Source organism: Bubalus kerabau, chromosome 15 (assembly GCF_029407905.1).
Source record: "Bubalus kerabau isolate K-KA32 ecotype Philippines breed swamp buffalo chromosome 15, PCC_UOA_SB_1v2, whole genome shotgun sequence".
NCBI classification, from domain to species: Eukaryota; Metazoa; Chordata; class Mammalia; order Artiodactyla; family Bovidae; genus Bubalus; species Bubalus kerabau.
Window position 1 is genome coordinate 52,020,045 of NC_073638.1, and position 22,104 is coordinate 52,042,148.

The window sequence follows — 22,104 nt, forward strand, 5'->3', positions numbered from 1 at the left end:
TTCTGAAATTTCTGTGATTTGCTTATACCTTTTCCTTTTTTTTTTTTGGCCACACTGTGAGTCTTGTGGCATCTTAGTTCCCCAACCAGGTTTCAAACGTGGGCCCCAGTAGTGAGGATGCCGAGTCCTAACCACTGGACTGCCAGAGAATTCACAGACCTTTTCTGTCCTAATGTTTGATTTTTTTTTTTAACTCTTGTTTCTACTTTCTACAAGATTTTTTATTGTCTTCTGAATCATCTTTTTGGATTTTTATTGTTTTTCTCATTCTCTGAAAGTTCCTTCTTTTAAGCATCCTGTTCTTGGATGCAGTTTTTCATTAAAACTCTGATTAGGAAAATGACAGGGTAGAGTAGTTGTTTTGTATATATACTTTGTATTGATTATTTTTTCACAGTCTCACTTTCTCAAATGTAGTATTCTTAAATCACTAGGCTTTCTGGGATTAAGGCAGAAAGTCCCCATTTTGACTATTATCCAAGATACAGTTTACTTTCTTTTTCTTTATCACTGTCTCCACTTCTTTCCCTAGACATTTGTTATGTTTTCTCATCTGTTCATTTACACCTTCCTATTCTTTGTCATTATGTGTTATGTAGATAAGTTACTTTGTTTTAACCATAGATTTTAACCAGGTCTGTGAAGGTACTAGAGGTTAATTAGAACTCTTAATTTCTGTGTGAAAAATTAAAGTCAGTTTTATCATTAAAAGATATTTAAGTTTCATTTCTTTTCCTTCGTTTTTATTTCAGTAAGAGGTAGCACAAATATCATAACCTGCTATTTTTACTTTGATAGCTTTTGATTGGTTTTTTAATAATCCATCTTTTCCCAAAGCCAATTAAAAGTTCCTGACATGAATTTGATATTGTAGTTACATATAGTAGTGTTACGGCCCATTTAAATGTAGGTATTTTGATTTAGAATGCATATCTTTTGCATCACAGGATATGAAAGGTGCTTTAGAGCTTGTTGGAGTCTCTTACTTAAAAGCCTCAGCTGTGGTGGCTTCTTTACATGTCAGTCCAGTACATTGTTCAGGTTGTTTAGAAACCAAAACCTGCCTTTTTAGAGTTTCAACTCAGTGGTTCTACTTTTAGAGTGGGAAATGGAAATCCCATGGACAGAGGAGCCTAGAGGGGTTCTACTTTTACCTCCTAAATCCAAGCAAGATCAGTCTCCTACAGTTTCTTTGTGGTAACCCTATTGCCTTTCTTTCAATTAAAGTATCAATTTCTTCTGTTCTCAGAAAACTTGATTTTTAATCCTTCTATCTCTTTAATCATTTGATCATAATGTGGTTTTTTCAGCATGTTTTCAACTTTTATGACCAGAACTGACTATAACACCAATCAGTGGTAGCTTCACTAATGCTTATGTTTGCTTGTTCTCTTATTCTTGCTAACTAATCAGCTCTTTACCCCACTCCAGTACTCTTGCCTGGAAAATCCCATGGATGGAGGAGCCTAGTGGGCTGCAATCCATGGGGTTGCTAAAGAGTCAGACACGACTGAGCGACTTTACTTTCACTTTTCACTTTCATGCACTGGAGAAGGAAATGGCAACCCACTCCAGTGTTCTTGCCTGGAGAATCCCAGGGACGGGGGAGCCTGGTGGGCTGCTATCTATGGGGTTGCACAGAGTTGGACATGACTGAAGCGACTTAGCAGCAGCAATCAGCTCTTTTCTGTATTTGAAATAATCTAGTTAACATAGAGTGGATTTTATATTTAAACATACAGAAATAAAGATATCCTTGCACACATTCCTAATTACGTTTGGATTAGTTGAGGAAGTTTTTATTTGAGCATGCCCAGGAAAGGTGACCTATACTTATTAAATGCTGGTCCTGATCAGTGTTTTTTTTTTTTATTTTAATACATAATTGATTGTCAGGTGACAAACTGATTAGTGAATATTAGAGTTCTTTAATAAAAGTATTCAGGCTTTCTTCAGTCTCGTTGTATAGTCCACAGAAAAACATCATGTTATTGTGCGGCCCTGTGTATCAAAAGCTACTTCCTATATATTTTTCTCAGCAGTAGTCTGAAATTGGATTTAGGAACTTTCTGAGCACAGACAATTTATGATCTTCAAATTGACATCTCCCCTGGGTTTTGCACTCCTGAGCAAATTTGTACTGTGTCTTTATACATCAACATACAGTGTTTTAGTATTGAGTGAATACATCCAGTTTTAAGAAAGCGCAATTTGACTAAGGTGGATATACCTCGTTTTCATTCATTTTACTTTAATTTTCTGTTCTAGGTTTGTTGTTGGTGCTACTCTTGTCTTTCTCCCCCGTTTTAAATTTTTCAAAATCTTTTTTTTTATGGTACCCCCTTTATATTAATTATTTTATCATATTTGGGGTTTAGCCTTATTTTAAATGTTTATAAAGAAAAAAGTATTTTATTTCTAAAAATGAAATCACTGGGATTTTATTTTTTATCAATATTTGGTTTTGAAATATTTATCTTGCAAAGAAGTTCCTTGATCAGTCAAGGTGCAGTGCAGATAGTTGTGGGACTACTTGTTGCTGGTTTCTTTTTACTGTGTACAATTGTAGATCATTGTCCCTGTCTCTCATAAGGACGAAATACAGCCATTTTCACTTTTGTTTGCTACCTTTCTTCCTCTATGTTCTCAGTGTACTTAATATTTTTTATTCTGGAATTTTTTACTTATTGAATCAAAGATACCTTATTTCCACATTGTCATTTTTAATATCTAGCTAATCCATCATGTTGATGAATCATGATTTTTGCAAGTGTTAACTTAATGTCAGACATAGGTTGTTTCCAAGTCTTGACTGTTGCAGATAATGTTCGGTGAACACTTGCAAACATTTCTTTATTTTCTTTCTAGTTTAATTCAGTCTTTGGGTTAAATTTCCATGATAGAAATTATTAGGTTAAAAAAATATAAAAACAGTACTTGCTCTGTGTACTGTCATTGTTTCTTTTAGACCAATTAAACCAATTTGCAGTGTTTCGGAAAGTCATACTGTATCCCTTTTTATACAGCTGAGCCATTGATAATGAAGTGGATATAAAATGTCTTCAAGGTGGTTGTAGTTTACATTTCTTTGATTATTAGCAATAATGAATACTTCAGTAAAATTTTGTGTGTTGTCTCTTGTGAAATGCTCCCCATATCTTTGATCTTTTAGATTGTTTGATTTTCTTCACAGTTTGCTCCTCTGCTCTCTACCAGTAATGCTACAGAGTGAGTCTGAACATTTTGAAGGGAGCCTTGAGTTCTCTTGATTTAAGGCACTGGATCCTTGGACTGATGTGTCTTGCCTTTTCTTTCCTTTTTTACAAAGCTTTGACAGATCCAAATGCTTCCGCTGCCCAGCAGGCTGTTCTCCAACAGCACATCAATAGTCTGACATACTCACCTTTCGGAGACTCTCCTCTCTTCCGGAATCCCATGTCAGACCCTAAGAAGAAAGAAGAGGTAAATTTAAGGAAGTTTCAATAAAATCAGTTCTCAGAGTAGGAAAACTTAGGTGTAATTTTTTTTTTTTAACTTAATTTTGATTGGAGGACAATTGCTTTACAATCTTGTGTTGGTTTTGCAATTAAGTTTTTAAGACATGTTATTTATGCTTTTCAGTAGGCCAGGGGTACAAAAAAGCTAAATTATTTTTGTATCTGGAAGGCAGCATGACAGTGAAAATGAGTGTTAGACTGAGGTGAAGGCTGAGACTTTTTAAGGCTGAGCCCTGAAATAAATCAGATATTATAGTCTTACAGTTGAGCAAACTAAGGTTCTTGGAGGCTGATTTCTCTAGCATCATGTCTTTCTTTTTTTTTAATGTCTTAAATGGCAAATCAAAATTTTTTTCTCCTGATTTCTACATAGCATTATCTTAGTCTCGTAGGCTTTAGAAATGATCTGCTCACTGTGGTGTAGCATTAAAAGTAGTCTTTGGTCCATTTAATCCTTATTTTACCCCTTACAGTCTGTGAGATTTTGGGGATCTCTTTTTACCTCTCTGAATTTCATCTGTAAAATGGCGATAGTAATTCTATTCAGTGTTGAGAATTAAAATAAGTTGCTCAGTATACAGTATTATTTAGTCATTTATGTCTGACTAGTCATTGTGTTCAGCACTGAGGGTACCTAATGAAAATAAACAAGAATATTGTCTCTAAGAGCTTGCTGTCTAGTGAGGACGATCAGACTTGTATATTATTAAATTTACCCAGCTTTAGTTTAGTATATGCAGTAATAGAGTACATCAGCTGATGAATGGATAAACACAGTGTTGTATATCTATATGATGGAATATCATTTCAGCCATAAAATGGAATGAACTAACAATACATGCTACAGTGTGAATGAATCTTGAAAACAATGTTAAGTTAAGCGAAACATAAAGACAATGATTCCATTTATAAAAAATGTCTAGGATACACAGATCCATAGAGACAGTAGATTTATGCTTGCCAAGAGATAAAGAGAGGCATTAGGAGGCACAGGGTTTCTTTAAGTTAATGTCTATATATTTTTCAGTGATTTATATTGCATAAAAGTTGTTTATGGCTGTGTCTCAGTTTTTCTTGATGTTTTATTTAATTAAATAATAATAAATTAAAAATTTAATAAAATAATTAAGCTTAGAATTTGGATGTTATATTTTCTTAAAATGAACATAAATATTGTCATCTTTGTTTTAGAAAGCAAAACAATTGCAGGCTTTTATCTTTTGTAAGATGAAGAGAAATGTACAAGGTATATTAATATGTTCTGTTAAGACATTTTGATTTGTGAAGCACTTCAAATGGAATGTCTCAATTACGTTTTGAAACAAGTCAGACAAACCCATTTGAAATGGGGCTGGTGAGATGAATGAACATCAGTTGTAGAGAAATAAAGGCAGTTTAATTAGCAGGCCCACATTCATACAAAGTTGGGTGAGAAATCCTTGTGTTCTGGGAGCTGAGACTCCAAAAGGTATCTAGCTGGTGAATGGCAGAGATGAGATGTGAAAGCTAGTCTTCTGGTTTTTAGGGCCAGTACCATACTTGAGTTAAACTAGAGCTATCCTTGATTTTTTTTTTGTATTTCAGAGATTGAAACCAACAAATCCAGCAGCCCAGAAGGCTCTCACTACACCTACTCATTATAAACTGACACCCCGCCCTGCCACCAGAGTCCGACCAAAGGCTTTACAAACAACAGGCACAGCCAAGTCACATCTTTTTGATGGACTGGATGACGATGAACCATCCTTAGCCAATGGAGCATTCATGCCCAAGTAAGTTTATCTGTTTTACATATGATAGTGTATATGTTTCCATGCTACTCTCTCCATTCGAGAATATACTATTTTTTTACAACTCAAATTGGCCAAACTAGTTAAGAAAAAACCTCTCTCTTTCTGTATTTTATATATATGTATAATATATACACGCACACACACATTTGTTTCAATTCTCATAATACAGATATTAAATAATAATTAAACAACACAGGAAAGTATATAGAAGAGTTGGTAAATATTGAAAATTATAAAGTATACACACATGCCTTATTAGAGTGTTGGTATATATACGCAGGGGGAAAAACAAGAAAAATGCATACCAAAGTATTGACAATAATTACCATCTGGAGATGTAATTTTAGAGCATTTCATTTCAAAGTTTATTTTTCTAGAAGTAATGTACACACATACATGCACACACACACACACAGGCTTTTTTCAAACACCAAGTACTTTTCTAATCATAAAGCTTTTTTTTTTTAAGGCTTTGGGGGTAAAATGAGAGTTCATCTCTTGTAGTTCTTTGTCTATGAGTGTTAATAGAGTATGAAAAATTATCACTCCTTTTTGTTCCCATAAGAGTATAGTGGACTGCTGCTTAAGAAGAAACAGAAAGCTCAATTTTATACATTTCTTAGAATATCATTGGATTATTTTGAAGGCAGGGACTGTGTATTATTCCTGTTTATGTCCCCAGCATTTAACACATTGTTTGGTATAGAGTAGATAAAAAGGGCTTAGGTTCACCTTATTTAGTCCAGTCATCAGATCAGTGACTTTCAGGGCAGTATCACCAGGTCTTATAATCTACAAGTATGATAAACAAATAGAAGGAATTGGAGTGGAAAGGCAGACATTTCAGACATACACGGTTCACCCATCACGTCTCCTTGATTTACTTCTCTAGTTTTGTTGTTGTTGTTCAGTTGCTCAGTCGTGTCCTACCCTTTGTGACCCCATGGACTGCAGCACACTAGGCTTCCCTGTCCTTTACCATCTCCCAGAACTTGCTCAAACTCCTGTCCATTGAGTCGGTGATGCCATCCAACCATCTCATCCTCAGTCATATCCTTCTCCTCCTGTCTTTTGTCTTTCCCAGCATCAGGGTCTTTTCCAATGAGTTGGCTTTTTGCATCAGGTGGTCAAAGTATTGGAGCTTCAGCTTCAGTATCAGTCCTGCAGTGAATATTCAGGACTGATCTCCTTGCAGTCCAGGGGACTCTCTGAAGTCTTCTCCAACACCACAGTTCGAAAGCATCAATTTTTCTGTGCTCAGCCTTCTTTATGGTACAGCTCTCACATCTGTACATAACTACTAGAAAAACCATAACTTTGATTATACGGACTTTTGTCTGGAAAGTAATGTCTCTGCTTTTTAATATGCTGTCTAGGTTTGTCATAGCTTTTCTTCCAAGGAGCAAGAGTCTTTTAATTTCACAGCTGCAGTCATGTTTCTAGTTTTATTCCTACTTTACTAGTTGCTCCTCCTGTCTCCCTTGCAGGTTCTTCCCTCTTTTTCCTGATTCCTAGGCTCAACTCTTGATCTCATTATCTTTATTCACTTCCAAAGTGATTTAATATCTATAGTCTAATTCTCAAACATTTATCTCCAGCCTGGACATCTCCCAAACTTCAGAGTCTTATATCCAATATCCAGCCATACTCAACATCTCCACTTATTTTTATTTCAAAATTAATGTGTCCAAAATTGAACAAACTCCTGATCATCTCCTTCAAAGCTGTTCCACCCAAAGCCTTTCCTGTTGCATCTAATTGCATTTTTGTCACTCTAGTTGCTCAGGCCAGAGTTTTTGGAATCATCATTGACTTTTATCATACACCTAATATCTAAGCCTTTAGCACATCTTTGTTCTACCCTTAAAAATTATCCAGTATCTGACCAATTCATACCACATTCACTGCCACTAATTACCTTAATCCAGGGCACCATCATCTCTTGATTGAATATTACAATATTCTAACTAATCTTTCTGCTTTTATCCTTGTGTCTTTGCATTCTGTTCTGAAATACAGTTAATAGTGATTCTTTTAAAGTGTAAGTCAGACCACGTCAGTCTTCTGTCCAAAACTCAGTAGTGGTTCATACTTCAACATATAAAAAGCCAAGTTGCTTATAGTGGCATATAAGGGCCTCTAAGAACTGACCTTCCATTACTTCTGTAAGCACATCTACTACTGTCTTCACTGTTTCAGTTCAGTTCGGTTCAGTTGCTCAGTCATGTCTGACTCTTTGTCCATCACCAACTTCCGGAGCCTTCACAAACTCATGTCCATCACGTCAGTGATACCATCCAACCATCTCATCCTCTGTCATCCCCTTCTCCTCCTGCCTTCAGTCTTTCCCAGAATCAGGGTCTTTTCCAATGAGTCATCGGTTCTTTGTATCAGGTGGCCAAAGTATTGAATTTTCAGCTTCAGCATCAGTCCTTCCAATGAATGTTCAGGACTGACTTCCTTTAGGATGGACTGGTTGGATCTCCTTGCAGTCCAAGGGACTCTCAAGAGTCTTTTCCAACACCACAGTTCAAAAGTATCAATTCTTTGGTGCTCAGCTTTCTTCACAGTCCAACTCTCACATCCATACATGACTGCTGGAAAAACCATAGCCTTGACTAGACGGACCTTTGTTGGCAAAGTAATGTCTGCTTTTTAATATGCTGTCTAGTTTGGTCATAACTTTCCTTCCAAGGAGTAAGTGTCTTTTAATTTCATGGCTGCAGTCACCATCTGCAGTGATGTTGGAGCCCAAAAAAATAAAGTCTGCCACTCTTTCCACTGTTTCCCCATCTATTTGCTTTATTTTATTTATTTTATTTTTTATTTACTCTAGGAGGTGGGTCATAGAGGATCTTGCTTCGATTTAAGTCATTGAGTGTTCCGCCTATGTTTTCCTCTAAGAGTTTTATAGTTTCTGATCTTACTTCAGGTCTTTAATCCATCTTGAGTTTATCTTTGTGTATGGTGTTAAGAAGTGTTCTAATTTCATTATTTTACATGTAGCTGTCCAGTTTTCCCAGTACCACTTATTAAAGAGGCTCTCTTTGCCCCATTGTTTATTCTTGCCTCCTTTGTCAAAAATAAGGTACCCATAGATGCATGGGTTTATTTCTGGGCTTTCTATCTTGTTCCATTGATCTGTGTTTCTGTTTTGTGCCAGTACCATATTGTCTTGATGACTGTAGCTTTGTAGTATAGTCAGGAAGGTTGATTCCTCCAGCTCCATTCTTCTTTCTTAAGACTGCTTTGGCTATTCGGGGTCTTTTGTGTTTCCGTATGAATTGTGAAATTTTTTGTTCTAGTTCTGTGAAAAATGTAGATGGCAGAGAATTCTGATGGCCAGCACTAGAACTGAACTCAATTTGCTCTGCAAGATGAATTTGATAGCTTGACAAGTGTGAGAACCTTACTGGTGTCATGTCTTGCCTTTACATCGTAGTCAGAGAAAAGTTTCTATAGAACAAGCCATTAATATTTTTTATTCTGAATGACAGAATTAGAAATATTCTTTAATACCTCTGTTCATTCCTTTATTCAGCAGACATTTATCACAAACTACTATGTGCAAGTGTGATGGGCTCTGGGGATACAGCTGTGAACCAGACACATTCCTCTGTCACAGTCTGTGGGGGAAGAGATGCTGACAAAGATTAATCCCAAGTGAGACAGGTTACAGAAGGAAGTAGAGCCACTGTGAGAGAGACCAGTAGAGAATAGTGAAGGAAAGCTTGTCTGAGGATGTGTTGTTTAAACTGAAGACAGATTGGGAGAACTATCAGGCAGGGGGAGTGTTTTGATATGTTTATGGTTTTAAATACACATATTTTTTTCAAACAGAATTCTATTTTCCAGCTTTCTTGTCAGTGTTTATTTGAAACATGACCTGACCGAATGGTATTCTGTTTTGTATTTACTAAGCTAGCCACCCATCATCTTCACATTTGCCTGGCGCTGTTTTTATGTTCCATATTTAAGTTCCTTGCCTTCTAGTCATGTGTTCTTCATGTGAAGCATTTAATTAAACCATCTTCTTCACTCTCCCCACCTCCCTCACCCCTGTTTGTTGCGTTTCTGTCCATTGCAGCTGTTATTTTCTGTGCTGATGAGGTTGTTGTTTCTTTGGCCAACAGGAACCCTTTCATGTTGGGTCCTAATTCCTTTCCAGAGTTCCTGACAGTGTTCAGTAACTTGCTTGTAGGATTCACTGTGTAAAATTTTGTCCAGGATTTTTTTGTTTTTTTTTTTTGCCTTTGGTGTTTCTGATTTAGATTGGCTTGGGTGTGCTCCTTTCTTAAAATTTTATTACCCAGTTTTGGTATAAAAGTTATGCTGACCTCACAAACAAATTGGATCATTTCCTCTTTTCTGGGAGCCTTGGTGTAAGATAGGCTTCTCCTCTCCCCCATTAAATGTTGGATACTGGTGAAGATACTGTTTGCAGTAAGCTGTTTCATTTTAATTGTTGACTTTAAAGTTATAGAACTTAAGCTTTTTCATTTTTTGTGTCACTTTTGATGAGTTATGTTCTTATAATATTCATTTCAGCTCATTAAAATTGCAAACTTATTGGCATAAAGTTGTTTAAAAATATCCTTACTGTCTTTTTTATTTTAGTGGAATCTGTAGGAATGTCTCTGTTCATTCCCTGACATGGTGGTGGTTTGTGCCTTCTCATTGTAGCAGTGTGGTCAGGGATCTGCCAGTTTCATTTAACATTTCAAAGAACTAACCTTCTGGCATTACTAATGCTCTCTAGTCTGTGTTCCTTTTTCATTAATTTTAATTTATAATATTTTCACTAATGTTTAATTTTATTTTTAATCCCCCCTTTTATTGGTATATGTTTTCTGTCCTTTGTTTAAATCAGTGCTTACTTTTTATTTTTAATTTTGCTCCTTTCCAAATACATGCTTTAGAGATGTAAGTTTCCCTTTTATTAATAGTTCAGCTCTATTTATACTCTACAAGTTTTGATATGAAGTACTCAACATTCAGATAATAATTATATGATAAATGCTTTCTGATTTTCATAGAGTTTTTTGAGTCTTGGGTTATTCAAGAGTATAAATTCTTAACATGGAGATTTTTCTGATCTTTTTTATTATTTTACTTACTAATTTTTATTGTGGTAAGATATACATGAAAATGGTTTAAATGGTAAAATATGTGTTCTGTCAAGTACAATTCAGTGATGATAAGTATATTTATAATATTGTATAACTACCACCACTGGTATTTCCAGAACTTCTGCCATGCAATAATTCTCTATTTTCTTCTTCCTCCAGTCCCTTTTAACCTCTATATTGTTTGCTGTCTGTAAGAATTTGCCTATTTTAGATACTACATGTGCAGGGAATCATGCAGAATTTTTTCTTTTGTGTTTGGATTATTTTACTTGGCATAATGTTTTAAAGATTCTTTACTTTTTTCACTTTTAAGTTGTAGCATGTATCAGAACTTCATTCTTTTTTTAAGGTTGAACAATATTCCGTCATATGATTATCCCACATTTTGTTTATCCATTCCATCTATTGATGGACATTTGGATTGTTTCCACCTTTTAGCTGTGTGAATAGTGCTCCTATGAATGTTGATGTACGAGTAAAGGGTCCCTGGTTTCAGTTCTTTTGGGTATATACCTAGGACTGAAATTGTTTGGTCGTACATTAATTCTGTACTTAACCCCCCCCCTTTTTTTAATATAATTTATTTATTTATTGGCTGCACTGAGTCTTCATTGCTGTGAGCAGGGTTTCTCTAGTTGGGGAGATGGGGGCCACCCTCTAGTTATGGTACTCAGGCTTCTTAATGCGGTGGCTTCTTTTGTTGCAGACCATAGGCTCTAGTGTTCTCAGGCTTTAGTAGTTGTGGTGCACAGGCTTAATTGCTCTGTGGCATGTGGCATCTTCCCCGACTGGTGATTGAACCTGTGTCCCTTGCATTGCAAAGCAGATTCTTAACCACTGGACCACCAGGGAAGTCCCTGTACTTAACCCTGCCAAACTGTTTCCCACAGCAGCTGCAGCATTTTACATTACCTCCAGCAATGCACATTGTTTTCATTTTCTCCATACCCTTGTCAGCACTTGTTTTCTGGTTTGTCTATCAGCTTACAACAGTCATCCTGGTGGGGGTGAAGTGGTACCTCATCCTTGTAATTTGCATCCCCTTTATGATGTTGCATAACTTATGTGCTTATTGGCTGTTTATCTTTTTTGAAGAAAACTGATAGTAATGAGTTCAAGGATGCTGATATTGATCTTAAGAGTTTTTTTAATGACAGGTGCTTACTGAGATGAGTCAAAGCTGAGCTTTACACCTTGTGTGGCTCTAGATTCTAGTCTCTGCCTTTCTAGTCCCACAAGACTGTCAAGTTCACTATCAGCCTCTTAGCCTTGCCCTTGAAATCAGAAAAGTCTCCAGGAGAAAAGCAACCCCAAGTACAGGACACCTCCCTGTGCCACTGTCCCCTTAAATTACTAGTACTATCATTTTTTACCATCTTGTTGGCTCTTCATGCCTGGAACGAGTTCTGAGTTTTCTGTTGATCCTCCCTAAGAGAATTAGTCCTCATTACTTAGTCTACCATCAGTAGAAGGGCAAGTTTTATTTTTCATGAAAGTAATAATTTTTTGTTGTCAATTGCCTCTTTCATTGGCGTACTTAATATTTATTTAATAGCACCATTACAATGAGGAGTATACCTAGCATACATTAAGTAAGGAACAAACACCACAGTGTGTGTGTTTTTTTGTTTTTTTTTTGCCATAGCACATAGCATTGCTGGAGCTAGTTCCTCAACCAGAGATTGAATCCATGCACTGGAAGCACAGTGTAATCACTGGATCCCCAGGGAATTCCCAGTGGTGGTTTTTTTCTTTAAAAAGAGGGAATGAAGTGTATTAGTTAATTCAGTGACTTTTTAAGTGGAGGTTGATTAAGATCATTTTATATGTTTTTTCTACTTAAAGCTGGTATACTATATAAGTTCTTGCTTTAAGTAAAACCTGTTGTACACAAACTTGAACGTTTTAGATATTCATGGTCATTTACATCATTGGATAGCAGAGGTTTTTACCCCTCTTTCTTGTCTTTTTTTAAAGAAAACGTTCTCATTTAAACATGTCTTCCTTCAGTGGCTTCCCTGGCGGTTCAGTGGTAAAGAATCCACCTGCCAACAGGAGACATGGGTTTGCTCCCTGGGTCGGGAAGATCCCCTGGAGAAGGAAATGGCAACCCACTCCCATATTCTTGCCTGGGAAATCCCATGGACAGAGGAGCTGGTGGGCTACAGTCCATGGGATCACAAAAGAGTCAAACAACAGTCTTTCAAAACAACATGCCAAGTTCTGTGCAGGAGCAGTCATAAATCCTGACTGCCAAAAAAATTTTTTTAATGTTTTTTAAAGAGAAGGCATGTAGAAAAATAATTGAAATGCATGACAGTGTGGGGAGTAAACTAGTGTCTAGACAAATTCTTATGGAGTTCAGCAAAGGAAGAGTATTTTGAAGCATATTTCTTACTTGATTTTGATGTGCTTTATTAGCTTATTCTTCTAAATACCAGAGTGTAATATATCTGAGACCTTATGTTCTAGTTATTTATTTATGAGCTGAGTTGGTGAACTGAACATGTTAGGTCAGTTTTAGGTGCACATGAGTTGAATAATCTTGTTCCCTTTCCCACTTGAGGTTTTAAGATAGTCTTGAGTGTAATTTTGTATGCCTGAGTTCTTTTTTTTTATCTCTGTTTATAGGAAGAGCATTAAGAAGTTGGTTTTGAAAAACCTTAACAATAGCAGTCTGTTCTCTCCTGTTAATCGTGATTCAGAAGATCTAGCTTCACCATCTGATTATCCAGAAAATGGAGAGAGGTAAACTGAATGCTCTTTTGGTCGAGAGCCTTCTTCTCATTTAGAAGAGGTTCTGAGCTTAGTAGTTATTCATTCAAGAAATTTTACGAAGTTGGAAGTACAACGGCATGTGAGCACCTAGAAGTTATGTCATGTATTTACCTCTTGAGTACCATAGACAATAAAATTATTTTTTTTCTGATTCAGTTTTGCAAAACTTTTTTGGTATCCATGTATGTTGTTTTGGACAAGGTTAATAATATGCATGTGACTCCCCTTATCCCTCTTAAATAAGATTTTGTTTGTGATAGTTATTAAAGTGATGTACAACAACTGTAACCAACACCCACCTCAAAGCAGTATAGAAATATATAAAGGAGAAAGTACAAGTATATACACTAATCCTTAATAGGTCAGCATATTTTCTAATGGTTTAGAAATTTATTTATTTGAGTATATTCTTAAATATTATAGTGATTATGCATGAAATGGTATTCTGTAACCATTTACTATCAACGTGATATGGCTAACCTGCCTCTTTTTAAGTGACTCTATAACCATTATCATGAATGTAAGATAATTCAGTCAGTTCTCTTTTAGAGGATATTTAGATTATTTTGGTGTTCCTGAATTCAAAATAACGCTTCAGTGAAAAATCCTTGTATATATGTCTTTGCACTCCTATTTTTTCCTGTTTGGATGAAATTTAGTTTGATTTTTCAATAATGAAGCATTTTCTAATACTCTATTGATTATAGTATTAAATTTAATTTTTTCAGTTTTATATTATGAAATTCATTACTGATTATTTGACCCCCACATAGTATACTCCCTCCCCTCTTTAAACTAAAAATTTTGACACTCAGATTCATTCATTCATTAAAATAGATCAGTTAAAGTCATGGAATCTACATTCAGTCTTCATGGGTTACAGTGCCAACTCTAGCACTTATAGCTTTGTGACCTTGACAAGTTATTTTTCTGTGTCTGAGTTTTCTGACTCAGAAAATACAGAGAATGATAGCAGCCTATATTATAGGATTACCGCAAGTATTAAGTGAATTTTTAATACATGGAATTACATAGAACAGTGTCAGATACTTAATAAAGGCCTAGTAATGATTGATTGTTGCTGTTTTACTACAAGGGGCTAAAACAGTATTTGTTTACTTTCTCCCTTTTCAGATTCAGTTTTCTGAGCAAACCAGTGGATGAGAATCATCAGCAGGATGGAGAAGATGATTCTCTTGTGTCACGTTTTTATACTAACCCTATTGCCAAACCCATTCCTCAAACCCCAGAAAGTGCTGGAAATAAACATAACAGCAGCAACAGTGTAGATGATACTATCGTTGCATTAAACATGCGTGCTGCCTTGCGAAATGGACTGGAAGGAAGCAGTGAAGAGACCTCTTTTCATGAGGAGTCACTGCAGGATGACCGAGAAGAAATCGAAAATAATACTTACCATATACATCCAGCAGGTCAGATTCAGATCTCTTACCAGTCATTTGAGACCTCTTATTCATCACATATTTTCATCGTAATAGAAGTTAGCTATCTGAACTTCTAAATATTTTTTATTGCATTTTTATGAAAGTTAACATTTGAACATTTGTCACTAATGCTATGGTTGATTTGGAATTCACATCGTTTTGTACTTTTGGAGTAGTCAAAATTCATTTCGTTAATTATCCTGTTATATTTTAAATACTCCAGGTTTTGTAGCAAGAGGGACTATCCTTATAGCTTTTCTAACTTTATAAATTCACATATATTGCCTATTCATTTTTTAATTAAAATTATAGCAGTAGTTACTTGCACTATTTTTGAGATTTGAATTAAAGTATACAGACCATAATGCCAGACTAGAGTAGGCATTCAAATGTTAATGGTTGTTTGGTTATTATCACTTCAGTTCTGTGTTTTTCTTTTTTGTCCCCAACAATGAACTGACTAGTTTATGCCAACTAATCTGTGACATAGCATAAACTGGATTGAAGTATCTTGATGGGATGCTTAAAGTTTGCCTTTTTTCTCTGCTGACTTACCTCATTTGGGTTTTGACAATATTTTTACATTTCCCCTTCCCCTTTTCACTGAGATACAGTTTACATATAGTGAAGTATATAGGTCTTAAGTGTTCATTTCAATAAATTTAGACATATATATGTGTGTATGTATACTCATATATACAAACACATACACTCAAGAGAGAATATTTCTTTAACCCTGGAAAGTTCCTTTGTGTTCCCATCTCCAGAAATCAACCATAGTCTGATTTCTGTCACAAAGATTAGTTCTTCCTAGTTTTTTTTTTGTTTTTTTTTGTTTTTTTAATTTATGTTTTGGCCATGACACGTGACTTGTAGGATCTTAGTTCCCCAAGCAGGGATCTAACCCTGCCCTCAGCAGTGACAGCACAGAGTCCTAACCACTGGACTGCCAGGGAATTCCCTTTCCTGTTGTTGTTTTTTTTAATGTGTTTTTTAAAACATTTAATTATTTACTTATTTTTGGCTGCACTGGGTCTTCTTGTTGCACGTGGGCTTTCTCTAGTTGCAGCAAGCTGAGGGTACTCTCTAGTTGTGGTGGCTGCAGAGGCTTCTCATTGTGGTGCTTCTCTTGTTGGAGAGCACAGGCTCTGCGGCATGCTGGCTTCAGTAGTTGTGCCACACAGTAGCTGTGGTGCACGGGCTTAGTTGCCCTGAAGCATGTGGGATCTTCCCAGACCAGGGATCAAACCTGTGTCCCCTGCATTGGCAGATGCGTTTTCTTATGAGATTTTATCCATGATGTATATTTATCAGCATTTGGTTCTTTTTTTATTACCATGTAGCATTGCATTATATAATTATGACAAATTTAGTTTCTCCATTCTCTTAGTGAACTTTTGGGGTTATTTTGCAGTATATATTAATGTGTCTATAAACTTCTTCTATGTCTAATTATCTTATTGTCTTCGTATATATCTTCTGGTCACATGGCACACTAAAGAAACAACTTTATTCTTTAACATTAAGAGTCCTGTGTTATCTGAGTTTGTATTTAGACACCTACATGAGTTCATTATGATACTACATCTTAAATACTCAGTCAAGATTTTTTAAAATTGTTTCTAGTTTTTCACTGACCTTCTTTGTTGCCTCCCAATTTAGAATTCCAGTCTCAAGAACACTCTAACAACACTCTAAACCTTAAGCATATTGAGTGGGCATTGCTGGAGACTAATTTAATCTTATATGGGCCTTAAACTCTGGTATGGGCCTTTCTCAGAAGCAAGTTAGCCTGATCTCTGCCTGTTAATGGAACAGGAGTGATTAGAGCAAGCACACTCATGTTGTATTTTCTTTGATTTCTTCTGCTGTCTACCTAGTTAGTACTTTTAAAAATAACATTAATGTAGACCTTTAAGTTTCCATTTGTCTGCGTGACTTTCTCATGCAGGATTTTTCATCTTGATTTCCGTGAGTTTTAAGAATGTGTAATATACTGTCACATGTATGTTCTCCAAACTTACTTAACCATGTAAGTAAGGTTTTTTAAATCCTTGGTTTCTTTTAAATACTTGGTTTCTCTTAGGAATGGTGTTTCTTAAAAAATCAGCTGGGGTCAGGGGTGAGCAGAAAAGAAAACCAGTTTGGAAAAATGCTTTATTCCTATATATTTTCTTTTTATATAGTAATTTATTTACTGATTGTATCAGGTAATTTTTTAAATTATCCACTCTAAAAATTTTTTTACAATGAAAAAGTGAAATGAATATTGCTGAAAATTCCTCTATCCGATGTCAGTCACAACCAGTACTGTATTTTTGGTTTCTTTTGTCATAGGCATCATTCTCACTAAGGTTGGCTACTATACTATTCCATCCATGGATGACCTTGCTAAAATTACCAATGAAAAAGGAGAGTGCATTGTCTCTGACTTCACTATTGGTCGTAAAGGTGAGTCTGAATTTAGGAGTTAGTAGTGCATAAGCCAGAGAAGGCAATGGCCACCCACTCCAGTACTCTTGCCTGGAAAATCCCATGGATGGAGGAGCCTGGTAGGCTGCAGTCCATGGGGTCGCTAACAGTCAGACACAACTGAGCGACTTCTTTTACTTTTCACTTTCATGCATTGGAGAAGGACATGGCAACCCACTCCAGTGTTCTTGCCTGGAGAATCCCAGGGATGGCGGAGCCTGGTGGGCTGCCGTCCATGGGATCGCACAGAGTCGGACACGACTGAAGTGACTTAGCAGCCACAGTGTATAAGCCAGAAATCTGCACCTTGTCTTTGTAATTAAGTGAAGGAAGTACATGATAGCTAAATTTGTTTTTTACCTACATTTGGACCACCTTGGCCTGAATGGACACTTTAACAAGTAACAAAAAGACTAAAACTTTTTAATACTCTTTGGCAAATATTTGGCTCATTGCAATTTTCTACAATTAAAATACTGTAAACAGCAAATACTAAGTGACAAAATTAATGAGATGGGTAATAATTAGGTTGTTTCATATTATTAAGTTACTACAGATCAAATTTTCTTGGGGAAGAAAGATCTCATCTTGCTGTATTGTATTAAAAGAAGAGCTTAAGTATTTTAATTCATACTGTAGGCTAGGTGCCAAGGGTTGCTTATATAGGAGCCATACAGATACTTAGGGCTTCCCAGGTGGTACTAGTGGTAAAGAACCTGTCCCCCAGTGCAGGAGTTCTCAGAGAGGCGGGTTTGATCCGTGGGTTGGAAGATTCCCTGGAGGGAGGACATAGCAACCCACTCCAGTATTCTTACCTGGAGAATCCCATGGACAGAGGAGCCTGGCAGGCTACAGTCCATAGGGTCGCACAGAGTCAGACACACTAGAGCAACTTAACATGCATGCACGCACGCATACAGATACTTGGGAAGAGATTTTAAAAGGCTTCTTTGAGGATAACATAAGTACTGTAAAAATGCATATGTTAAGCCAAGTAACAGTGTATTTGATGTCACCTTCTAATATTACAGATGAAATAACTCATTCAGGGAATTGCTGGGTGATTTAAAATATTGATTAATGTTTAAAGCTGCTTGCTCCTTCACTGGAAGTATAAAGTGGGTAGGACGAGTTTCTAACTCTTTGCTCTGATTTATAGGTTATGGTTCGATCTATTTTGAAGGAGATGTGAATTTGACAAATCTAAATTTAGATGACATTGTACATATCCGAAGGAAAGAAGTGATTGTCTACTTAGATGATAACCAAAAACCACCTGTGGGTGAAGGACTAAATAGGTATGAACTTATGTACATATTTAACAACTAATCAGCTAAATCACAATTTTTTTCTGTTAACACAAGTATATCATATTATGTACATTTTCCTGCAACTTGTCTCTTAGACTTACTATGTGATTATTGTATGTGATTATTATTTCTGTGCTTTCACTTAAAAACATAAGTGATATGGGACTTCCCTGGTGGTCCAGAGGTTAAGAATCTGCATGCTAATGCAGGGGACACAGGTTTGATCCCTGGTCCGGAAACTAAGATCCCTCCTGGTGCTGGGCAACTAAGCCCATGTGCCATGACTACTGAGCCTGCGCTCTAGAGCCCACGAGCCACAATTACTGGAGCCCGTGCATCCAGAGTTCATACTCCACAACAAGAGAAGGGACCACAGTGAGAGGCCTGCACACGGCAACTAGAGAGTAGCTCCTGCTCGCCGCAGCTAGAGAAAACCTGTGTGCAGCAGCAGAGACGCAGCGAAGCCAAAACAATAAAAAGTAAAAGTGATAAAGAAATGCTACACTTTTATTTTTTTGACTCCTTTCCTTAGTATTATCAGATCCAATCGTTTCCAAAACCTTTTGGAAAATACTTTTTAGTAGTATTTTTCTTCTTTTTTTAATTATTTTATTTTTGGTTGCACTGGGTCTTCGTTGCTGTGCGCAGGCTTTCTTTTCTTGCAGTGGTTGAGGGCTGCTCTTCGCTGCAGTGCATCAACTTCTCATTGCGGTGGCTTCTGTGTTGCAGAACACAGGCTCTAGGCACATGAACTTGAGCAGTTGTGGCTTGTGAGCCCTGGAGCACACAGGCTTCAGTAATTGTGGCATGTGAGCTCAGTAGTTGTGGCGCGAGGGCTCTGGTTGTTCCATGGCATGTAGAATCTTCTTGGACCAGGAATCGAACTCATGTCCCCTGCATTAGCCGGTGGATTCTTTTCCAGTGTGCCACCAGAAAAGTCCCGTAATAGTATTTTTTTTTCCCTTGTTTCTGCTGTGATTGTGCTTAACTCTTTTTCTGTATCTTTAGTGTGAGATACTAGCTTCTAATGCAGGCCAGGTCAGAGAGCCATAGTTAAAATCCTCTATGTTCACAACCCACTGAGATTGAACCAGGAAGAGATAGAAGATCTGAAGAACCCTGGAACTAATAAGGAAATTGAATTAGTAATCAATATCCCCTGCTCCTCCAGCTCCACCAAAGCCCTGGACCAGATGGCTTCACTGGTGAAGTTTACCAAACATTTAAAGAAGAATTTACACCAGTTTTCCTCAAACTCTTCCCCAAAGTAGAGGAGGGAGCATTTCTAACTAATTCTGTGAGGGAAACATTTCCCTGAGTCCAAAGCTAAATAAAGGTGCTGTAAGAAAAGAAGACTACAGACCAATATGTTTAATATATATTAATGTAAATACCCTCAACAAAATAACTATCAAACAGAATTCAGTTGTGCATCAACTGAATTACACACCATGACCAAATAGGGTTTGTTTCTGAAATGCACAGATGGCTTAACATATAAAAATTGATGAATGTAGTGCATCACATTGACAGGACAAAAGAAGAAAACCACATGATCATCACTGTTGATGCAGAAAAAGCACTAGACAAGATTTAACACTTTTCATGATAGAAAATAGAAGGAAACTACTAAGCATAATAAAAGCCATGTTAGAAAAACCCACAGTGGACATCATTTGTTATTGTTCAGTCGCTAAGTCATGTCCTACTCTTTGCGACCTCATTGTAGCACGTCAGGCTTCCCTGTCCTTCACATTGAGTCGGGTGATGCCATCCAACTTTCTCATCCTCTGTCGCTTCCTTCTCCTCCTGCCTTCAGTCTTTTCCAGCATCAGGTTATTTTTCCAGTGAGTCCACTCTTCACATCAGGTGGCCAAAGCATTGGAGCTTCAGTCCTTCCAATGAATATTCGGGGTTGATTTCCTTTAGTATTGACTAGTTTGATCTCCTTGCTGTCCAAGCATCTCAAGAGACTTCTCCAATACCACAATTCAAAAGCATCAGTTCTTCAGCTCTCAGCCTTCTTTAGGTCCAACTCTCACATCCATACATGATGACTCCTGGAAAAGCCATAGCTTTGACTGTATGGACCTTTGTCAGCTAAGTGATGGCTCTGCTTTTTAATACACTGCCTAGGTTTGTCATAGCTTTTCTTCCAAGGAGCAAGTGTCTTTTAATTTTGTGGCTGCAGTCACCGTCCACAGTGTCTTTGGAGCCAAACAAAATAAAATCTGCCACTATTTCCACTTTTTCCCCGTCTGTTTGCCATGAAGTGCTAGGACTGGATGCCATGATCTTAGTTTTTTGAATGTTGAGTTTTAAGCCAGCATTTTCACTCTTCTCTTTCACCTTCATCAAGAGGCTCTTTAGTTCCTCTTTGTTTTCTGCCATTAGAGTGGTATCATCTGTATATTGGAGGTTGTTGATGTTTCTCCCAGCAGTCTTGAGTCCAGCTTGAAATTCATCTAGCCGAGCATTTCTCATGATGTACTTATTCTACATATAAGTTAAATAAGCAGGGGGACAGTATACAACCTTAACATACTCTTTTTCCAAGTTTGAACCAATCTGTTAGTCCCTGTCCAGCTCTAACTGTTGCTTCTTGATCTGCATATAGGTTTCTCAGGTGGCAGATAAGGTGGTCTGGTATTCCCATCTCTCAAGAATTTTCCAGTTTGTAGTGATCCATACAGTCAAAGGCTTTAACGTAGTCAATGATGCAGAAATAGATGTTTTTCTGGAACTCTGTTGCTTTTTCAGTGGATGTTGGCAATTTGATCACTGGTTCCTCTGCCTTTTCTAAATCCAGCTTGTACATCTGAAAGTTCTCAGATTACGTGCTGCTGAAGCCTAGCTTGAAGAATTTTGAGCATAACCTTGCTAGCATGTGAAATGAGCACAATTGTATGGTTGTATGAACATTCTTTGGCATTGCCTATCTTTGTGATTAGAATAAAAACTGATCTTCCAATCCTGGGCCACTGCTGAGTTTTCCAAATTTGCTGACATACTGAGTGTAGCACTTTAACAGCATCATCTTTTAGAATTTTAAAAGCTCAGCTAGAATTCCATCACCTCCACTAGCTTTGTTCATAGTAATGCTTCCTACGGCCCACTTGACTTCACACTCCAGGATGTCTGGCTCTAGATTAATGACTCCACCATTTTAGTTATCTGAATCACTAAGATCTTTTGTAGAGTTCTTCTTTGTATTCTTGCCACCTCTTCTTAATCTCTTCTGTTCTTTTAGGTCCTTGCTGTTTCTTTTATTGTGCTCATCCTTGCATGAAGTGTTCCCTTGGTATCTCTAATTTTCTTGAAGAGATCTCTAGTCTTTCCCATTCTGTTGTTTTCCTCTATTTCTTTGCATCGTTCATTGAAGAAGTCCTCATCTCATCACTGTTCTCTGGAACTCTGCATTCAGTTGGGTATATCTTTCCCTTCTTTGCCTTTTGTTTCTCTTCTTTCCTCAGTGAACATCATAAAAAGAAGAGAAAGTGTTAGTCACTCAGTTGTGTCCAGCCCATGGGTTGTAGCCCACCAGGCTTCTCTGTCCATGGAATTCTCTCGAAGTGGATTGCCATTTCCTTCTCCAGGGGATCTTCTGTAGTTAAAGACTGAGAGCTTTTCCTGTAAGATCAGGAATAAGACAGTAATGTTTGCTTTTGCCACCAGTATTC

At 36.9% G+C, this 22,104-nt stretch overlaps 1 protein-coding gene across 3 annotated transcripts in view; it reads left to right on the forward strand.

Annotated features, from left to right (window-relative positions):
- NUP98 (nucleoporin 98 and 96 precursor) overlaps window positions 1-22,104 on the forward strand; it is an 86,240-nt gene that overhangs the window by 36,692 nt on the left and 27,444 nt on the right. For all 3 annotated transcript variants that reach the window (XM_055548938.1, XM_055548939.1, XM_055548940.1), the window contains exons 13-18: window positions 3,329-3,462; window positions 5,082-5,269; window positions 13,051-13,167; window positions 14,332-14,630; window positions 16,980-17,093; window positions 18,274-18,412. In XM_055548938.1, the coding sequence (XP_055404913.1) occupies window positions 3,329-3,462; window positions 5,082-5,269; window positions 13,051-13,167; window positions 14,332-14,630; window positions 16,980-17,093; window positions 18,274-18,412 (991 nt within the window). The remainder of the gene's footprint in view (window positions 1-3,328; window positions 3,463-5,081; window positions 5,270-13,050; window positions 13,168-14,331; window positions 14,631-16,979; window positions 17,094-18,273; window positions 18,413-22,104) is intronic.